The following is a 16,407-nucleotide window of genomic DNA, read 5'->3' as shown; positions in this document are numbered from 1 at the left end:
TTCATTAATAAACTTTCTGCATACCTACTTACCTACTTTGGACACAGTGTTGGGGCAAAAGAGGGTCACTAACTTTAAGGAGCTCATCTTGAACTATGTATATTTGCATATCCTCCATCACCTCTTAGGATAACAAACTCCATAAATTTACCACCCTCTGTGTAAGGCAGTGCTTCCTTTTATTGTCACTTTTCTTCACTGATTCCCTGTACAATAAGACCAAACCACAAAACATCATCCAGGCCGATCTGCCTTTCCGTGCGGAATGTCTGGGGGAAAGATTACAGGAAACATGTATGATACTTCAGAAAAAGAACTTGAGTCCTGATTGCTACTGCTTCTGCTCTATCAGTGCTTCTCAACCAGAGGTGATGTGGAAATATGTGGGGTTCTGTGGTCATGTCATTGGCTAGAGAACAGGCCTGGTAATCGTGGGTAGGAGCCAGGGATGCCACATGCTGTGCAGGGTGACTCTAAATCCCTGCTCTAGAGGGAGTCAAGTCCCATTCGTCCCAGAAGGCTACTCTAAGTCCTAAGGTTGGTCACACTTAAAAACTGAGTACACAAGCTACCACTCCTTTCTCCTTTTCTTCTAGACTGTTCCTCTCCTCAGTTTATAAAGAACTAAACAAACAAAAGCTAACATATCAGAAGAAGCAAACAACTGGTCATGAAGCAAATATTAGTATCTGTAGTATCTATTCTATAACTAGAAGCTGACTGAACAAGAGGTAGGTTTTATGAAAATGTCTATTGCTGGTATAGTTTTAATGAAATACAAGTGATAAGAAATGAGATTTTAAATGGAATGGCGGCAAGAAGGAGAAAATACTGTTGAATTCAACCTGTTTTTATGTGGTCGAAACCAAGAACTGAAATCACATCATAGCTATTTATAATGTACTCACACATCTGGATAGGTTGGTGGGCATTTAACCCTCAAATCCACTTTTACATATACTTCTTCACCAGCCAGGCCCTGGGGGTATAGAACTAAATTGATTTCAGGGGGCTCTTTGACCTAAAAGAGAAAAAGAAAAAAACATATATATGTTTTAACTCTAGAGAGCCAATCATTAATGATTAAGATAATGATCATCTTAGTTCAAAAGTTCTACTTTCTAAATATTACACATAATATCTGATACAGTTTTCGGTCATATTTTCCTAAAGCATAGTTTAAAAATAAAACCTGTGCCAGAAAGAATGTATTTTCCTTTTCAAAGTTACCTAAGGAGTGAACTAAAATGTTCTTTGTAGCTTCCATTCATTCAAATGTTATTGAGTGCAATTACATTTGAGTGCTGTCCCAGAGGCTGGGAGTACAGGGGTACTTTAGACAGACAAGGACCCAACTACCTGATGCAAACCTGAAGACAGATGAATACCTTCCAATAGTGGTGAGCGCTGTGAAGAAACGGAACACAGTGGGGCATGAAGAAGACATTCAGACAGGTGGGGGTCAGAGGATATTTCACTTGAGAGGTGGATACTAAGAATAATAAGTGAAAACCTTCACATGGAAATCTGAGAGCTTCTAAAACTATTTATGCTTTCAACCCACTGCTTTTCACCAAATAACTACTCTACTGTCCTTTTATGTATTAAGTATACTTTTCCAAAAAAAAGACTTGAGGCGGTTTCTGTTATCTTTATATCATGAGAAAGGGGAGGCTGAGGGAAGAAACATCTACTCATATGGTCCAGGCACTTTACCAACTCTGCAAGGTAGGTGCTGTCTCTATTTTATAAAAAATATTTTTTATTGGTTTTTCTTTGTGGAGAGAGGGGAAAGGAGGGGGAGAGAGAGAAACATCATCCATCAGCTGCCTCCTGCACGCCCCCTACCAGTGAGGAGTTAAAACGGCCAGGCAGTTTAGTGTTGGGGACCCTCAGGAAAAAGGAACCATGCAAAGGTGAAATGTTCTGAGCAAACAGGAAATGAGAAAAACAAGTTTGCCCTACAGAGAAAAACAAGTTTGCTCTACACCAGATCCCCTAAAGTGGGAAACTAAAGACAAAGAGGGATTGGCTGTTACTCAGGTAGAATTCTTAGAATGAGCCAATGAAGAACAAATATAGGAAATATATAAACCCCTAGACTAGTGAGCTTTGGTGGCAACCCCTTTTGGGAACCCTCTCACACGCCAAGAGCTTTGCTTTGTTTACACAATAAACCTTTGTACTCTTTCCCTTACTCTCACGTTGTCCATGAATTTCATTCTTCCACTCCACGAGACAAAGAACCCGGTAAGGAGAACATTTGGTCTCACCAGGGATCAAGCCCAAAACCCAGGCATGTGCCCTGACTGGGAATCAAACTGGCAGCCTTTTGGTGCACAGCATGACCCCCAACCAACTGAGCCCCAATGGCCAGGGCTGCGCTACATCCATTTTATAGATGGAGCAGCTCAGGCTCAGGATTTCAGTTTCTTGCCTGCAGATATACAGTGACAAGGCTGGAATTCAAATCCAACTCCCAAACCTGTGTCTTTTTCATCAGCCTGAGCTGCTGTGATTGGCTGTTGCCTTAACTTTATCTTAGAAGGTCCAAGCAGCCAGGGAAAAAAGAGACATATGACATTATTTCACATTTTACAAAAAAGAGAGAGCATAAAAATTCTTTTAGAGGCAACAAAATACAACACTAAACTCAAGCAGAAATTTTTAACATGAACCTTACATATGGCACCCTAAATTACATGATAAAGTTCTCATCAACTATGTGTATAAAATATGTAAGCTCAGGTTTTTTTTGTTTTCTTTTTTTTTAATCCTCACTGAAGATATTTTTTCCATTGCTTTTCAGAGAGAGAAGAAGGGAGAGAGAGGGAATCGTCGATGTGAGAAAGACACATCAATTGGTTGCCTCCCGCATGCACCTCGACCGGGACCGGGGATCGAGCCTGCAACCGAGGTATGTGCCCTTGGCTGGAATTGAACCTGGGACTCTTTAGTCAGAGGGCTGACGCTCTAACCACTGGGCCAAACGGGCTAGGGCTGTAAGCTGTTTTTATATGGTTTTATAATAATCTTTGATAAAAAGCTGTGGAAAGGCTCCAGGAAAGCACAATTCTGTGAATGTCGTCCTGGGGAGGGTTAAACATCTGTGATCCATAAGTGGATTTCATCCACTCATTCACCCATCGTGCCTTGTCACTGACACTTATTGAGAGCCAGCTGTCAGATAGTGTTAGCAAACAGAGGTGAGAAAACAGACATGGTTCCAGTTGTTACAGAACTTCCAGTCTGGTGGGGAAAAACAAACAATACACGTGTAAGTTCAAGTTTAGAAAGTACTATTGAAAAGATGGTGTGATGCCCTTGAAGGGTGACAGAATAGGCCATCCCAAAATAGACCACTTTCGCATAAGGATTATTTTGTGCTAAAGGTGCTTGAAAACAGCAGCAGGTACAAGAAGGGCACTCTGACCTCCTTTTTTTTAAATATATCTTTATTGATCTGAGAGAGAGGAAAGGAGAGGGGGAGAGAGAGATAGAAACATCAATGATGAGAGAGGCATTGATCGAGCCCGCAACCTGGGCATGTGCCCTGACGGGGAATCAAACCCTGATCGCCTGGATCCCAGGTTGACGCTCAACCGCTGAGCCACGCCCGGCCGGGCTGACCTCCTCTTTTCTTCCTAAAAGCAGGAGATAATATTTCCATGTGAAAGATGCCCTCCTATACCAGGAAGAGGGAAACATTCTTATCACCACCGACAGGGAGTTGAGGCCAAGAGAATTATGTGCACAGATCTTGTTAAAATAACTCTTATCGCCCGGCAGGTGTGGCTCAGTGGTTGAGTGTCGACCCATGAACCAGGAGGTCATGGTTCAATTCCTGGTCAGGGCACATGCCTGGGTTGGGGCTTGACTCCCCAGTTGGAGGCGTGCAGGAGGCAGCTGATTGATGGTTCTCTCTCATTGATGTTTCTATCTCTCTATCCCTCTTCCTTCCTCTAAAAAAAAATAAAATAAAAACATACTTTAAACAAAGTTAAAATAACTCTTCCTTTAGTCTCCTCATATATTTTACTTACTTTCCCACAGTTGCCTCTCTTTGTTCAACCTACTATATAAACACTTTAGGCCTAGCCACTTCTTTGGGTCCTCATTTTTCTATGGGGCTTCCTATGTACATATAATAATCTATATGCTTTTCTTATGTTAATCTGTTTTATGTTAATTTAATTCTCAGACCCAGCCAGAGACCCTAAGAGGACAGAGGCACAGTGTTGCCTCCCCTACACTGTACTTAGAGAATGTCTGGTGGTGGGTAGGAGGGAACACGCTTGGAGATGGTTATCAGGGAAGACCTATTTGTGATGTTGCACTTAAGCTAAGACAAGCCAGAGACCAAGCATTCCAGACAAGGGAAAAATATATGAGAGACTCAAAGCAAGGAAGAAATTGGTGTATTCCAAAAAACAAAAGGAGACCAGTGTGTCTGGAACACAGGAGAGATGGGGGAGGCCAGGTGAAGTGGGGGTCATAAGGAAAGGCTGGATCACAGAGGGCCTTGTCAGGCAGGTTAAATATCTGTCAGGGTTTTAAGATGGGAATGGTATGATCTAACATATATTTTAAGAGATCACTTTGGTGGCTGAGTAAAGAATGAACAGGGAAGAGTAAGAGCAGAAGTCAAAAGCTATTAAGATGATTCAGCCTGTGTTGCTAGCAAAGGAGAGAGAAAAATCTGAATTTAAGGTAAAGCTGACAAGAGACTGGGCCTCAAGGGAGGAAACTGAAGGAAAGTATCTTGTCACACATGCTCCTTGAGGCTGAGCAGGATGAGGACAGATGGCATCCAGCGCTGGGGTAATGCGGGGACTGTAGGTGATCTTGACGAGAGTGGCTTCTGTGGGCACTGAATGCAGACCCTAGTGTGATGGGAGCAAACGCTAGGCGAGGAAGAGAACACAGCAAGTCTAGGTAACAACCCCTTCAAGGAGGTTTGGGTTAGGCAGTAAGGGGGCACAGGGAACAGGGCCATAGGCAGAGGGGGATGACAGAGACAGACTGGGCTTTGGTATTTGACAGGAGATGTGGCTTGTCTTCCGTGTGACAGAAAAAGCAGGTAGAGCCTGTTGTCCCAGATACTAAGGTTGCAGCTTCGATCTCCGGTCAGGGCACATGTAAGATTAATCAATCAATGAATGTATAAACAAGTGGAACAGCAAATCAATCAATCTCTCTCTCTCTCTGTCTTCTTCTCTCTCTCTAAAATCAACTAAAAACACACACACAAAAAACAAGTAAAGCATGGTAGGTTTCCTCTGAGGCACCTTCAAGGGGCAAGGGTGAGACTGAGCTAACAGGGCCCCAGGCCTCTCGGTCCCCCTTCAACCAGGGCAGGTCAGCTGTTACCTGCTTTATATATTAGGGAGACTTTCTCATAGGAAGCATTTTCGTTGCTAAAAAGAAAAGGAAAGACTATGGCCTTGACCAGTCTCCTTAAATAGACTCACTTTTGGAAATTTGCAAACAAAGCTGATAATGATATAATGAACACTATGTACCAGAGAGTTTCCACAATTACCAATTTATGGCCAATCTTGTGTATCTATAGGTTGCCCTTACCTCCAACCACCACCTTGGGTTATTCTGAAGTAAATCCTACCAACCAGTCTTTGTTGTGTGTGGTATTGTTACTCATTTTCTATCAATCCAGTGAAGCAGAGAGGTTATATACCTCCATTTTAGATATGTAAAAACTGACAGGCTAATGAGACAGATACAAACAAAATTTCACTTGTGTTTTCTTTTTAGAAGATCAAATCTTTACAGGCTTTCTCATCTCATAGGCCACAGATTTTAGAGAGACATTATGATCACCAACATAAATTTTGTCAAGAAAATACTTTTTTGTTTCCTCTTTACTGTATATATCACTTTAGAAGATAAAGAATATTTTAGTGCTGAAAGTAGGAGGAAGTAAAAAAATACAGTAGAGCTCAGTCTTATCCTAAGAAGGATCAATTTATCTTATGCTAACATACCTTCACTTATACATTATTCTGCCTTTCATTTTCTCATTTGGCTGTTGACCAGTGAAAACTTTATTTCTGAACAACAAATGAGAATACTGCTCTAAATCCGTATCAACTGATAGCTTAAAAGAGGCAAAAGTAATAAGGTACGAAAATGAGGAGAAATGCCATACAGATAGATGGTCTTAAAGTAAAATATTCAAAACCTGGCAAGCCCAATGTGAAAGAGGTAAGTCAAAATGTTAAAATGCAAGCAGACCACCTAGGAAAAATTGCAGATCTTCTGTTTTGGAAGCAACAAAGTTGGAGTAGTGCCCTATAGTTGGAAAGAACAAGAATCATGTAAATATAAGAAGTAGACCTATATCAGAAAGCTGTATAAGTAGAAACTACAAATGCAAACCAAAGGATAGGCCTTTCTTGGGCCCAGCAGAGAAACAAATTTGTAACATACAGACAATATATACCACAGGAAGTGTGTTATCTCTTCATATATAAGATAACAAGTCTGGTTTAACATTCTCTTTCATCTTCATGTAGAAAGTGAAGAGTATATCTGAATGTAACTAACCTTCTTGGGAAATGGTACAAGTGGGGCCTTCACTTTCTGCCAGAGTCTCTGAAAGAGGAAGCAGGCTTCAGCACACAGAGGCCTATTGGGGGACCACACATTTTGAAGATATTTTACTAAAGGGAATGCTTTAGGGTATTTCTGTGGACCCTGAGAAAGAAATAGCCACTCAGGAGGACTCCTGGTGGCTAACTGGGCTCAAAATTTTGAAAACAGAACCTAGTAGCTATTTCTACAAAGGGGCTGCTCATGCAAACAGTAGTTCACAGAAAAGCCTCTAATGACCCCTATGCCTCTGCACTGACCTCCCTGGCTGTACTGTTTCTGCCATGGAGCCAGCCCTTACAAGAGTTCCTGGAATTCTGTTTCAGCAAATAGGATTGAAGCTTTCCATCTATGGAAGCTACACAGCCATATCCCCCAGCAACATTTTCACCAACCAATCAGAGCATCTCCATTCTGACCTATCAGGAAGGTGCCTTTCAGACCAATCAAACTTCGAGGATTTGGAGTCCTCATTTGCATGAGGACACACTAATCAGAGGCCAGGAATGGGGACCTCTGTCTATGTAAACCAGCTCCCCTGTGGCTCTGGGAGTGCACTTTCCCTTTCCACTGAAAGCTGAAACACAGAAGGTGGTGGGGAGTGGAGCAGCACAGGCCAGAGCAGACCAGCCTGAGAAGAGGAGAGGGCCGCATCAAGAAGCAGAGCAGCCAGGCCGGGAGTGGTTCAGCAGTTGAGCGTCCACCTGGGATCCAGGCGATCAGGGTTCGATTCCCGGTCAGGGCACATGCCCAGGTTGCGGGCTCGATCAATGACTCTCTCATCATTGATGTTTCTATCTCTGTCTCTTCCTCTCTCTGAAGTCAATAAAGATATATTTAAAAAAAAAAAAAAAGGCAGAGCAAAGCTGTCTAGCTTGAGAGGGGCCTGGCTCCAGGGCAGCCTCACAGCCCTGCTGTTTTCACACCCTGCTGTATCACAATTAAGCTGTTTTGCACTGAACAAAGTTTCCTTTTTCAGCCTGAATTGATGCCAAAGATCATCCCTTGACATTTCTTAACAATAGAACTCCTGATTTTTTTAACTGGATACATTTATCAGACCTCTTTGCATCTAAGTGTAACCATTGAGTTAATTTCTGGCCAATAAGATGAAAGAACTAACATATAGAGCTTCATTCCCTTTTCCTTCCAGATGGCTGGAATGCAGGTATGACGGAGTTCAAACCGTCATTTTGAACCATGAAGGTCAATGGTGGAACAGCAATTTAGAAAAAGCCCTAGACTCTGGACTTTTACATGCAAAAAGCAAACTTTGTAGTTTTCTGTCACATGTTGTTAAACTTAATCATAACCAATAAAGGCTCCCTATGGGAGGAAAACAGTGAGGCAACAGTGATTTCAGGGATAACACAATCTTTGTCAGGTTTTTCTTAAGTAAACTGAGAGACTCCCCAGTATGTGAAGAAGCTTTTATGCAAAACATGTTTAGAATACCAAGCATTAGCTCATATTAGGGCATTCAAGGACTCCTGGAGCTGAACATATCTTGATTAAAAATGATTTAACCACCAAGATGTGTTGGGGAGTGGGGTGGGGTAGGGCTGCTCATGGGTTTAGAGGATAACTAGTCACCAGAATTCAGTACTGATAAAAATCTTTGACCTAACCTGCAAAAGGAAATCTTGAAATAGTTGCAGGCAAATAAACACAAAATAAGGGGTAACTGTAATGCCAGTAAAAAGGCCTTTCTTTTTCTGTGCAGTGGCCTTCCATGATTTATGAGAAGCATCTGGTAATTAAAACCCAAGATTACTGGCTCCTCTGATTCAAACAGCCCCTCTGTTCAAACTGCAAGACAATCTAAGCTACTCTCAAGGTATATTCTTGCATCCCTCTCCTCCCTGCTGTTTTCACAACTCAGGGATAATTCACACCAAGGAGTCTCTAGTCAGTAGAAAGTTCCCTTCCACCCTCCCCTTCAAACAAGCCTCTTTTAAACTCTTCATAACTTTTGCTCTAAGCACATTTTATGGGCTTGGGAAAAACAATGATAAGACACCTCGCTAGGACATCTGCTGGACTGTCTCCTGGAAAGCAAACAAAGTAAAACTTTTCAAGACAACCTCCCTGGTATCTGCTCAACTTCAAGACAACCCAAACCCCTCCCTTCTTTGTCACCTAGCAACAGTACCTGCTTAAAAGCAGGCTGGCCCTTTTGTTTCTGGCCCTTGTATTGATTAGCAATGCACTGGCCCTTTCTCTTCTCAGAGAAAGTAAAAATAAACTTTCCTTCTGTATCTCTTCTTTTAGTTGTGAAATCTTTCCCAGCCCATATCACTGGTCCAAACCCTAACAGTAATCAAAATTTTTTGAGAGCACTAAAGGAGAGGAAAACACAATGAATATGTATCAGCTCCAAAATATACAAAATCCTACTTGAGAAAAAAAATTGTTTGGAAGACTGAAATGCAAGTGACATGTAAGCCGCATAAAAAGTAGTAATGGAGAGAAGTAATATCATGGTAAGATATGAGTTAAATTTGCTTCCTAATGGGATCATGAAGCTGGTACTCTCCTGAACTGTTATAAAATAGTCCAACAAATCCTCAAGCATATAAAGAGTGAGAGAGTAATGTAAATTCAGCCCTACATAACAGAGGTAATACTCATTTAGAATTCATAAAAAAAACCCAAAGCTCTTCAAGAAACAAACCCCAAGGACTTTAAATTACCCACAAAGAATTAGGAACACTGGCACAAAGCACACCTCTTAGAGGAGCCAATGCTGTTACAAATCCCTGCTGCTCAGTATGAATGTGCTTTCCTCAGGCACTTTCTAACAGGCCCAACAAAATCAACAGGTTTAAGAATGTGTCTATTTCTGTTAAAAGTACTGGAGTAAAGGATAAGACTAGTAAAAACTGAGAATTTTATCAGCCATTTCACACAGCAGCAAATTTTTTGGTTCCAAGGTTAAAGCATAAGAATTACAGCCCATGATTAAGCTTCACCTGCTTACAAGATAACCAGCAGAGTGAGGATTAGGTTTGGGAAATTAATTAAAAATACCAACACAATTTTTCATTGTAAGCAATGTAAGTATACATCACACTACTAAAATGTATTCTTAAAAATGGTTAAGATGGCCCTGCTGGGCAGCTCAGTCGGTTAGAGTGTCATCCTGATATGCCAAGGTTGTGGGTTTGACCCCTGGTCAGGGCATATACAAGAATCTGCCAAAGAGCCCTGACCCGTGTGGCTCAGTTGGTTGGAGTGGCATCTTGTGCACCAAGGGGCTTCGGGGTCAATTCCCAGTCAAGGCACATACCTAGATTTGGGGTTCGATCCCTGTTGGGGTGTGCAACCAATCAACGTTTCACTTTCACATCGATGCTTCTCTCTCTCTCCATCCCTCTCTAAAATATCTTTGGGTGAAGAAAAAAAAAAAATCAACCAATGAATGCATAAGTCAGTGGAACAACAGATTGATGTTTCTCTCTCTCTCAATCTAAAAATCAATAAATAAAAAATATTTTTTAAAATGTTTAAAAAAATGGTTAAGATGGTAACTTTTATATTATGTGTTTTTTACCACAATTATATATTTTTTAAAAGTTACACAATTCAAATCACTTTCAGATGTTTGGCGTAAAATTGTTACCTAGGATTCTGCTAATATCATCCTTAAATTTTGATAGCAAGATTTGGCTCAACATGGCCTCTTGTTTCTTAGCTGCTTCAGATCTCATACTCTGTAACTTCTATGGGGAAGAAACTAGTCTGTGAGAAAATAGAACAAATCTAGAAATAAAGTAACATGCATAAACTGGGTAATCTGGGCAAACCTTTGGTTATAAGTTTGTGAAGATATCAAAAACAAAAATGATGATAGTAAAAGCTCAGAAAATAGAAATTAGATAACATTCTTCTAGATTTTATGTTTTTAAAATTCAACTTATTTAACCTAATAGGTTGCCCATCCCCCCAACTACCAATCATTCAATTTATGAGCTTTGTTTGTTTGAGATTTCACATATAGGAGAGATCATTCAATATTTGACTTCCTCTGATTTTATGTTAAATGCCTTATTCACTGATTTTTCTCCCCTTTTCCTAAAAATGAATACTTTCTGTAACTGATCTTGTAAATATTATCGAGTTCATTCACCTCTGCTCTCAAGTGTGTCAAACTAGCAAGAATTTTTAAACAATGTTCGATTCCTTAAAAAAGCTTAATAACCTACAGCTCCATTTTAAACAAACATTAAAATACTCAGAATCTGGAAAAGGGGAAGGGATTAAGACATACAAGTTGTCAGTTATAAAAACAGTCACGGAGATGTAAAGTACATCATACGGAATATAGTCAATAATATTTTAATAGCTATGTATGGTGTCAGGTGGGTACTAGACTTCTCAGGGTGATCACTTCATGTTATATAAATGTCTTATCATCTAAAACTAATATAATATTGTATGTCAACAGTAATAGAAAATTTAAATAATGAAAGAAAATAATATTCAGAATCTGAATTCTCCCCAAATTAAATACATGTAATGTTATTCCAGTAAAAATGCTAACATAATTTTTTGAACCAGGCAAGTTGATTTCAAAGTTTATATGGAAAAACTAAAATAAAACTAGTCAGGAAAATTCTGTAAAGTAAATGGCGACCACACTAAATACTAAGGCTTATTATAAATCTATAATAATTAAAGCAATGTGGTAGCAGTACTTAAATAGATTAATGTGACAGAAGAGAGAATCAACAATAGACCCAAACACATTTGGGAATTATTTCATTCAATAAAGAATTTGAGAGCTTTTTACCAGGCACTTGGCATGTAGCTGTGAACAAACACACCGATCCTGTCCTTATGAAGCTACCAGTCTCAGATAATGTGAAAGTAGCGTTCCAAATTAGTACAGCAATCCCCCCTTATCTGTAGTTACACTTTTCAGTTTCAGTTACTTGAGGTCAACTGTGATCCAATTCAACTATTAAGGATCCTCACTACCCTGGTCGACTAGCTGAGTTGGTTAGAGCATCATCTGGACACCCCAAGGTTGTGGGTTCGATCCCCAGTCAGGGCACATACAAGAACCAACCAATGAATGCATTGAATGCATAAATAAGTGGAACAACAAATTGATGTTTCTCTCCCTTCCTCTCTCTCTAAAATCAATAAATAAAAAGAAAAAGTAGCCTGGCCAGCGTGGCTCAGCAGTTGAGCACCAATCTATGATTCAAGAAATCGTGGTTCAATTCCCCGGCAGGGCACAAGCCCGGGTTGCGGGCTCGATCCCCAGTGGGGGTGTGCAGGAGGCAGCTGATCAATGACTCTCTCTCATCACTGATGTTTCTATCTCTCTCCCTCTTCCTTCCTCTCTCTGAAATCAATACACATATTTAAAAATAAATAAATAATAAAAAATAAAAAAGGATCTTCAACTATCAATATCTTCATGGCTTGATGACCCAGGATCTCCCCAAGCAGATTACTTCCCTTCTGACATCTTGTCAGAAGATCAATAAAACTATGCCACAATGCCTATGTCATTCGCCTCTCTTCATCTCATCACACTTTATCTCATCATGTAGGCATTTCATCACCTCACATCATCACAAAAAGGGTGAATACAGTACAATATGGTATTTCCAGAGAGAAAGACAGACCACATTCACATAATTTTTATTACAACATATTGTTATAACTGTTCTATTTTATTATTGCTGTAACCTCCTACTGTGCCTATTTTATAAAATGAATTTTATCATAGGTATGTATAGGGAAAAACATAGTATATAGGGTTTGGTAGTATCACAGTTTCAGGCATTCACTGGGGGTCTTGGAATGTATTCCCCTCAGATAAGGGGGAACTACAGTACTAGAAAAAATTGAAAAAAAAAAAAATCATTGGTGTTAATATAACTGGCTAATTGGGAGTGGGAGAGGACAGCCTAGATTCATACTTAGATGGAAATAAGAACTTTTAAAAAAAAGTTATTTCTGTATTTATTTGATAAAAGTTTAAAAATAAAGTCTTGAAAAAATTAAAAGAAAACCTCAAAGATTTCAATTTTTTATAACAATGAGCAGAAAAATATTTTCTAGAAATAAAACAATCTACAGGGACCATAAAGCAAAAAACAGGTCATTTTGACTATATTAAAGTTTTAAAAATTGGGTTAATTACATAAATATCAAAATGCACATGGTCAATTAGGGGAAAATATTTGCAATATATAACTCAAAATGCTAATTTTATTAACAAATAAATAGCTCTGACACATGAACAAGAAAATATACAATACAGTGGAAAAAATGAACCAAAGAACATGAACAAACAGTTCACAGAAAAAGAAAAATTCATTGCTTACAAACAAAGGTAGCCTACATAATACTAAGAAATAAAAATGTTCATTTACTTACTGGCAAAGATGAAAAAGTCTGACATCTACCATATTGATGAAAATGTAGGAAAACTACTCTCACACGCTACTGGTGGGACTTGAGACAGAATCAACCTTTTGGGGAGGGAAGTTTGCAATAGCCATCAAATTAAAAATGAGCAGACCCTTTGCTGACATGGGAAATTAGCCAAAATAGTTAAATTAGTAAGTGTATAACTCTAGAGACAATTATATTTTAAACTAGTGGTTTCCAAACTTAATATGTAAAATAATTTTTAGCATTCACTCCCAAAATGTTTAGCTATTTATAAATGATATACATATGCTACTAAATTGAAATCTACATTATAACACAACCTCCAAAAAGAAGTTTTAAAAACTTCAGAAGTTTAAAAAACCTGAAGTTTAGTCAGGTCAATAAATTCTGACCTGAATTTACTGGCAGCAAATTTGGCCTGAACTGACACAAGGCTATTAATAGTCTTTATTTATCCAGGTTACACATTTAGTTGTTTGATTTTAGATGCTGCCCCTCAACTTGCCCCAAACACACACTGAGGGAGGTGTTAGGTAAGGTATGGCATATGCACAAACGAATGTGAATGGAAACACTTCTGGACTGCGAAATCCGCCAGGCCTCAAGAGTTTTGGATAGAAGACTGTGGCTGTGTAACTGTTCCCTGAAGACTGCAAACAGCAGGTGATAATAAGTACTTGCTGAATAATACGCTCTGATTCATCCTTATAACCATCAGTTGTTTGCCTGTGGGGCCTATGGAAGTGCTGAGGATATGTGCCCTGTGCATGGTGGACCACAGATGGCTATCTGAATTCTTCTGCCTGACCTTTATAGTTTTTGCTTAGTCTTCTGTCTTGTTAGAAAGGCACAAGCTATAAATTCTGGGATTGATATTCCTACTTATAGCAGCTCCATTCTCCCTTCAGCAGCCACTGGACTAGATAACTAAGCATATATAAAATAAACAAACTGGCTCTGAATAAAGTCTTAGGGCCTTTGCAGTGAGTCCAGGTGTGACACCTATTTTGGATGCTTACTGGGCCTACTTGCTGGTTCTCAATGTTTAGGAAAAGAAATTACCAGATCATCAGAAAGTTATGTTATTTTATTATAGGCATAAGGGGAATATTTACATTTCAGGTTAAAAGTAACTCTTCAAATTAAACACTACATAAGTAAGTTCCCTGAGGGCAGGGGTTTTGTCTTTTGTCTAGGGCTGTTCCCAATGACTAGAAACAAGATCCTATTTGTTGAGGAAATAGTGGATGTGTAGATAAGGTTGTGTCAAAAAGATGCTGTGAAATGTCAGAATTAAACGCAGATGAAGGGCCTTGGCCAGTATGTCTCAGTTGGTTGAGCTTCTAACCCTATACCAGACCATGTACAGAAAAGTCGAGGTTGGATTCAGGGTCAGGGCACATGCCTGGGTTTTCTGCTCAATCCCCAGTAGGGGGGCTTGCAGGGGGCAGCAGATCTAGATCTATGTTTGATCAGGATCTATTATACACCTGTAAAGTTTGACATGTGATTGTTGTTGCTGTTCTCTAAGAATGTTTTGAGAATAGGAAGAGAGTTTTGTTTTTTAATGCTCACCAGAGGATAGTTTTTCCATTGACTTTTTAGAGAGAGTGGAGGGAAAAGAGAGGGAAAGAGAGAAACATCGATTAGTTGTCTTTGGGGGCCAGGGATCTAGCCAGCGACAAAGGCAAGCACACTCGACCCAGGATTGAACCCATGACCTTTCCATCCCGGGGGCCCACACTCTAACCATTGAGCCAAACCAGCCAGGGCAGGAAAAAATCCACAAACATATTAAAGGCAGGTGAAGGAAAAACTATCTTTTAAATGGTAATATTCAGAGATCTAATCGTTCGGTAGATAACTCTTCAAGGATGGAGGAAAAACTGTATCAGCAGCTTATAATGTGACTTAACTTACTTTCAGACAAAAAGAAAAATAATTTTTTAAACCAAATGCCATTTAAAAAGGTCTAGACTCAGCACACGCCCTCTCCGTTGCAGCTAAGATGAATGTATTCTAAACTCTCTGCCAAGTGCCTTATTGGAAGGTACAGGAAAATGCCTCCATACGGGAAAACACAGCGAGCATGCCTGGGAAGTAAAGTCTCGAGTACTTTACAGTTATGAACACAACGGAGAGTGAAGAGAATTTTTATTGAGTTCATCAGTAAGGTCTGTACAAGCGCCCAAAAAGCGTTCCCAGAACAAAGTTGCAATGGACCCCTTTGAATGCGCTATTGTATCAAACTCAAGGACTTTCAGGGGGGAAAAGGCGCATGACTGGAAGGAAGCAGGGAGGTTACGGGGTGTCAACTCAAGTGCTAAGTAAGAGAGAGGAGCTGACGTGAAGAAAAGACTGTGGGCGAATTCAGCCCGGGGGGGGGGGGGGTCTGGAGACCAGCCGAGCCGCTGAAAGGACAAAAAGTGAGCGTGGCTGCATTTGGGGGAGATGAAAGGACTGCATAATCCTGAAGGGGGTGGGAGGCTCGACTCCGGCAGGGCGGGGCCGGGTTTGGCCCGGGGAGGCCGAGCGGATGGAGGCTGGGCCACAGCAAGCCAGCCCGGACTCCACGAGTCAGGTTCCTACCGGTCCGCACGCGTCCGGCCGCAGGTCCTGGAAGTCGGCGCCGTAGATGGCCTCTAGGGCCTGCAGCTCATGGTCCTGTCGCTGTGGGTAGCTCTCCTGCGGCTCGTCCCGGCCGCGACCGGGAGCCCCACGACCCCCAGCCATTGCAACGCGGCGGGCACGGCGGGACGGCCCGGCAGTGGCTGCGGCGGGCCGGGGCGGGGCTCCAGGGCGGGGATCCGCTGTCTGGAGTGGCGGGTGGGCCGGGAGCCACTCGTGGGAGGGCTGTTGCCCCGGCTCCACGCCTGTGCGGTCAATGGGCGGGCTGTGGGCGGGGCTCGAGCGGAGCGGGCCCGGGCCGGGGCTCCACGCCAGGTCGGTCCATGGGCGGGGCGCCGTGCCGGGGGCGGGGCGCCGCGCCGGGGGCGGGTTCTGGCGTTCTGAGTAGGCGGCCGCGCAAGTCTGCCTGCGTAATGTGGGAGAACCAGAGCAAAGGAATCTGGAGGAACGCGGAAGATCAAATCCATCAGAATGGAATGATAACGCCAAATGGTACAGTTTTCACGAAATGTTTCTTTAACAGAAATGCCTGCTGGAATTCCTTCACCCTGGCTTAGGTAGTGACACGAAAATCTTAAGGGACAGACTTTGATGGGTTTTCAAGTCATAGGATCACCTAAAACTTTCCCAAAAGTGATGACCACTACTCCCTTTCCCCCAGTTTTAAACTCCCAAACTCATCCCCTTAAACCACAGACTCAACATCCTATGTGTGCTCTCTGTCCCTACATTACCACCTTTAGGGATCTATCAGTT

The 16,407-nt window shown here is 41.2% G+C and overlaps 1 protein-coding gene across 2 annotated transcripts in view; it reads right to left on the bottom strand.

The window, feature by feature from the left end:
- EIF2AK4 (eukaryotic translation initiation factor 2 alpha kinase 4) overlaps positions 1–15,984 on the bottom strand; it is a 90,009-nt gene extending 74,025 nt beyond the window's left edge. For both annotated transcript variants that reach the window (XR_013997596.1, XM_081119752.1), the window contains exons 1-2: positions 15,613–15,984; positions 909–1,021 (exon numbers count right to left, since the gene is read on the bottom strand). Coding sequence is in view for 1 of the 2 variants with exons in the window: in XM_081119752.1 (XP_080975878.1) it covers positions 909–1,021; positions 15,613–15,756 (257 nt within the window). In the remaining variant the exon portion in view is untranslated. The remainder of the gene's footprint in view (positions 1–908; positions 1,022–15,612) is intronic.
- Between the last annotated feature and the right edge of the window lie 423 nt (positions 15,985–16,407).

This window comes from Miniopterus schreibersii (genome assembly GCF_964146895.1).
Source record: "Miniopterus schreibersii genome assembly, chromosome: 1".
Lineage (NCBI taxonomy): Eukaryota > Metazoa > Chordata > Mammalia > Chiroptera > Miniopteridae > Miniopterus > Miniopterus schreibersii.
The sequence above is the reverse complement of the archived record's forward strand: the minus strand, read 5'-3'. Positions and strand labels throughout refer to the sequence as shown.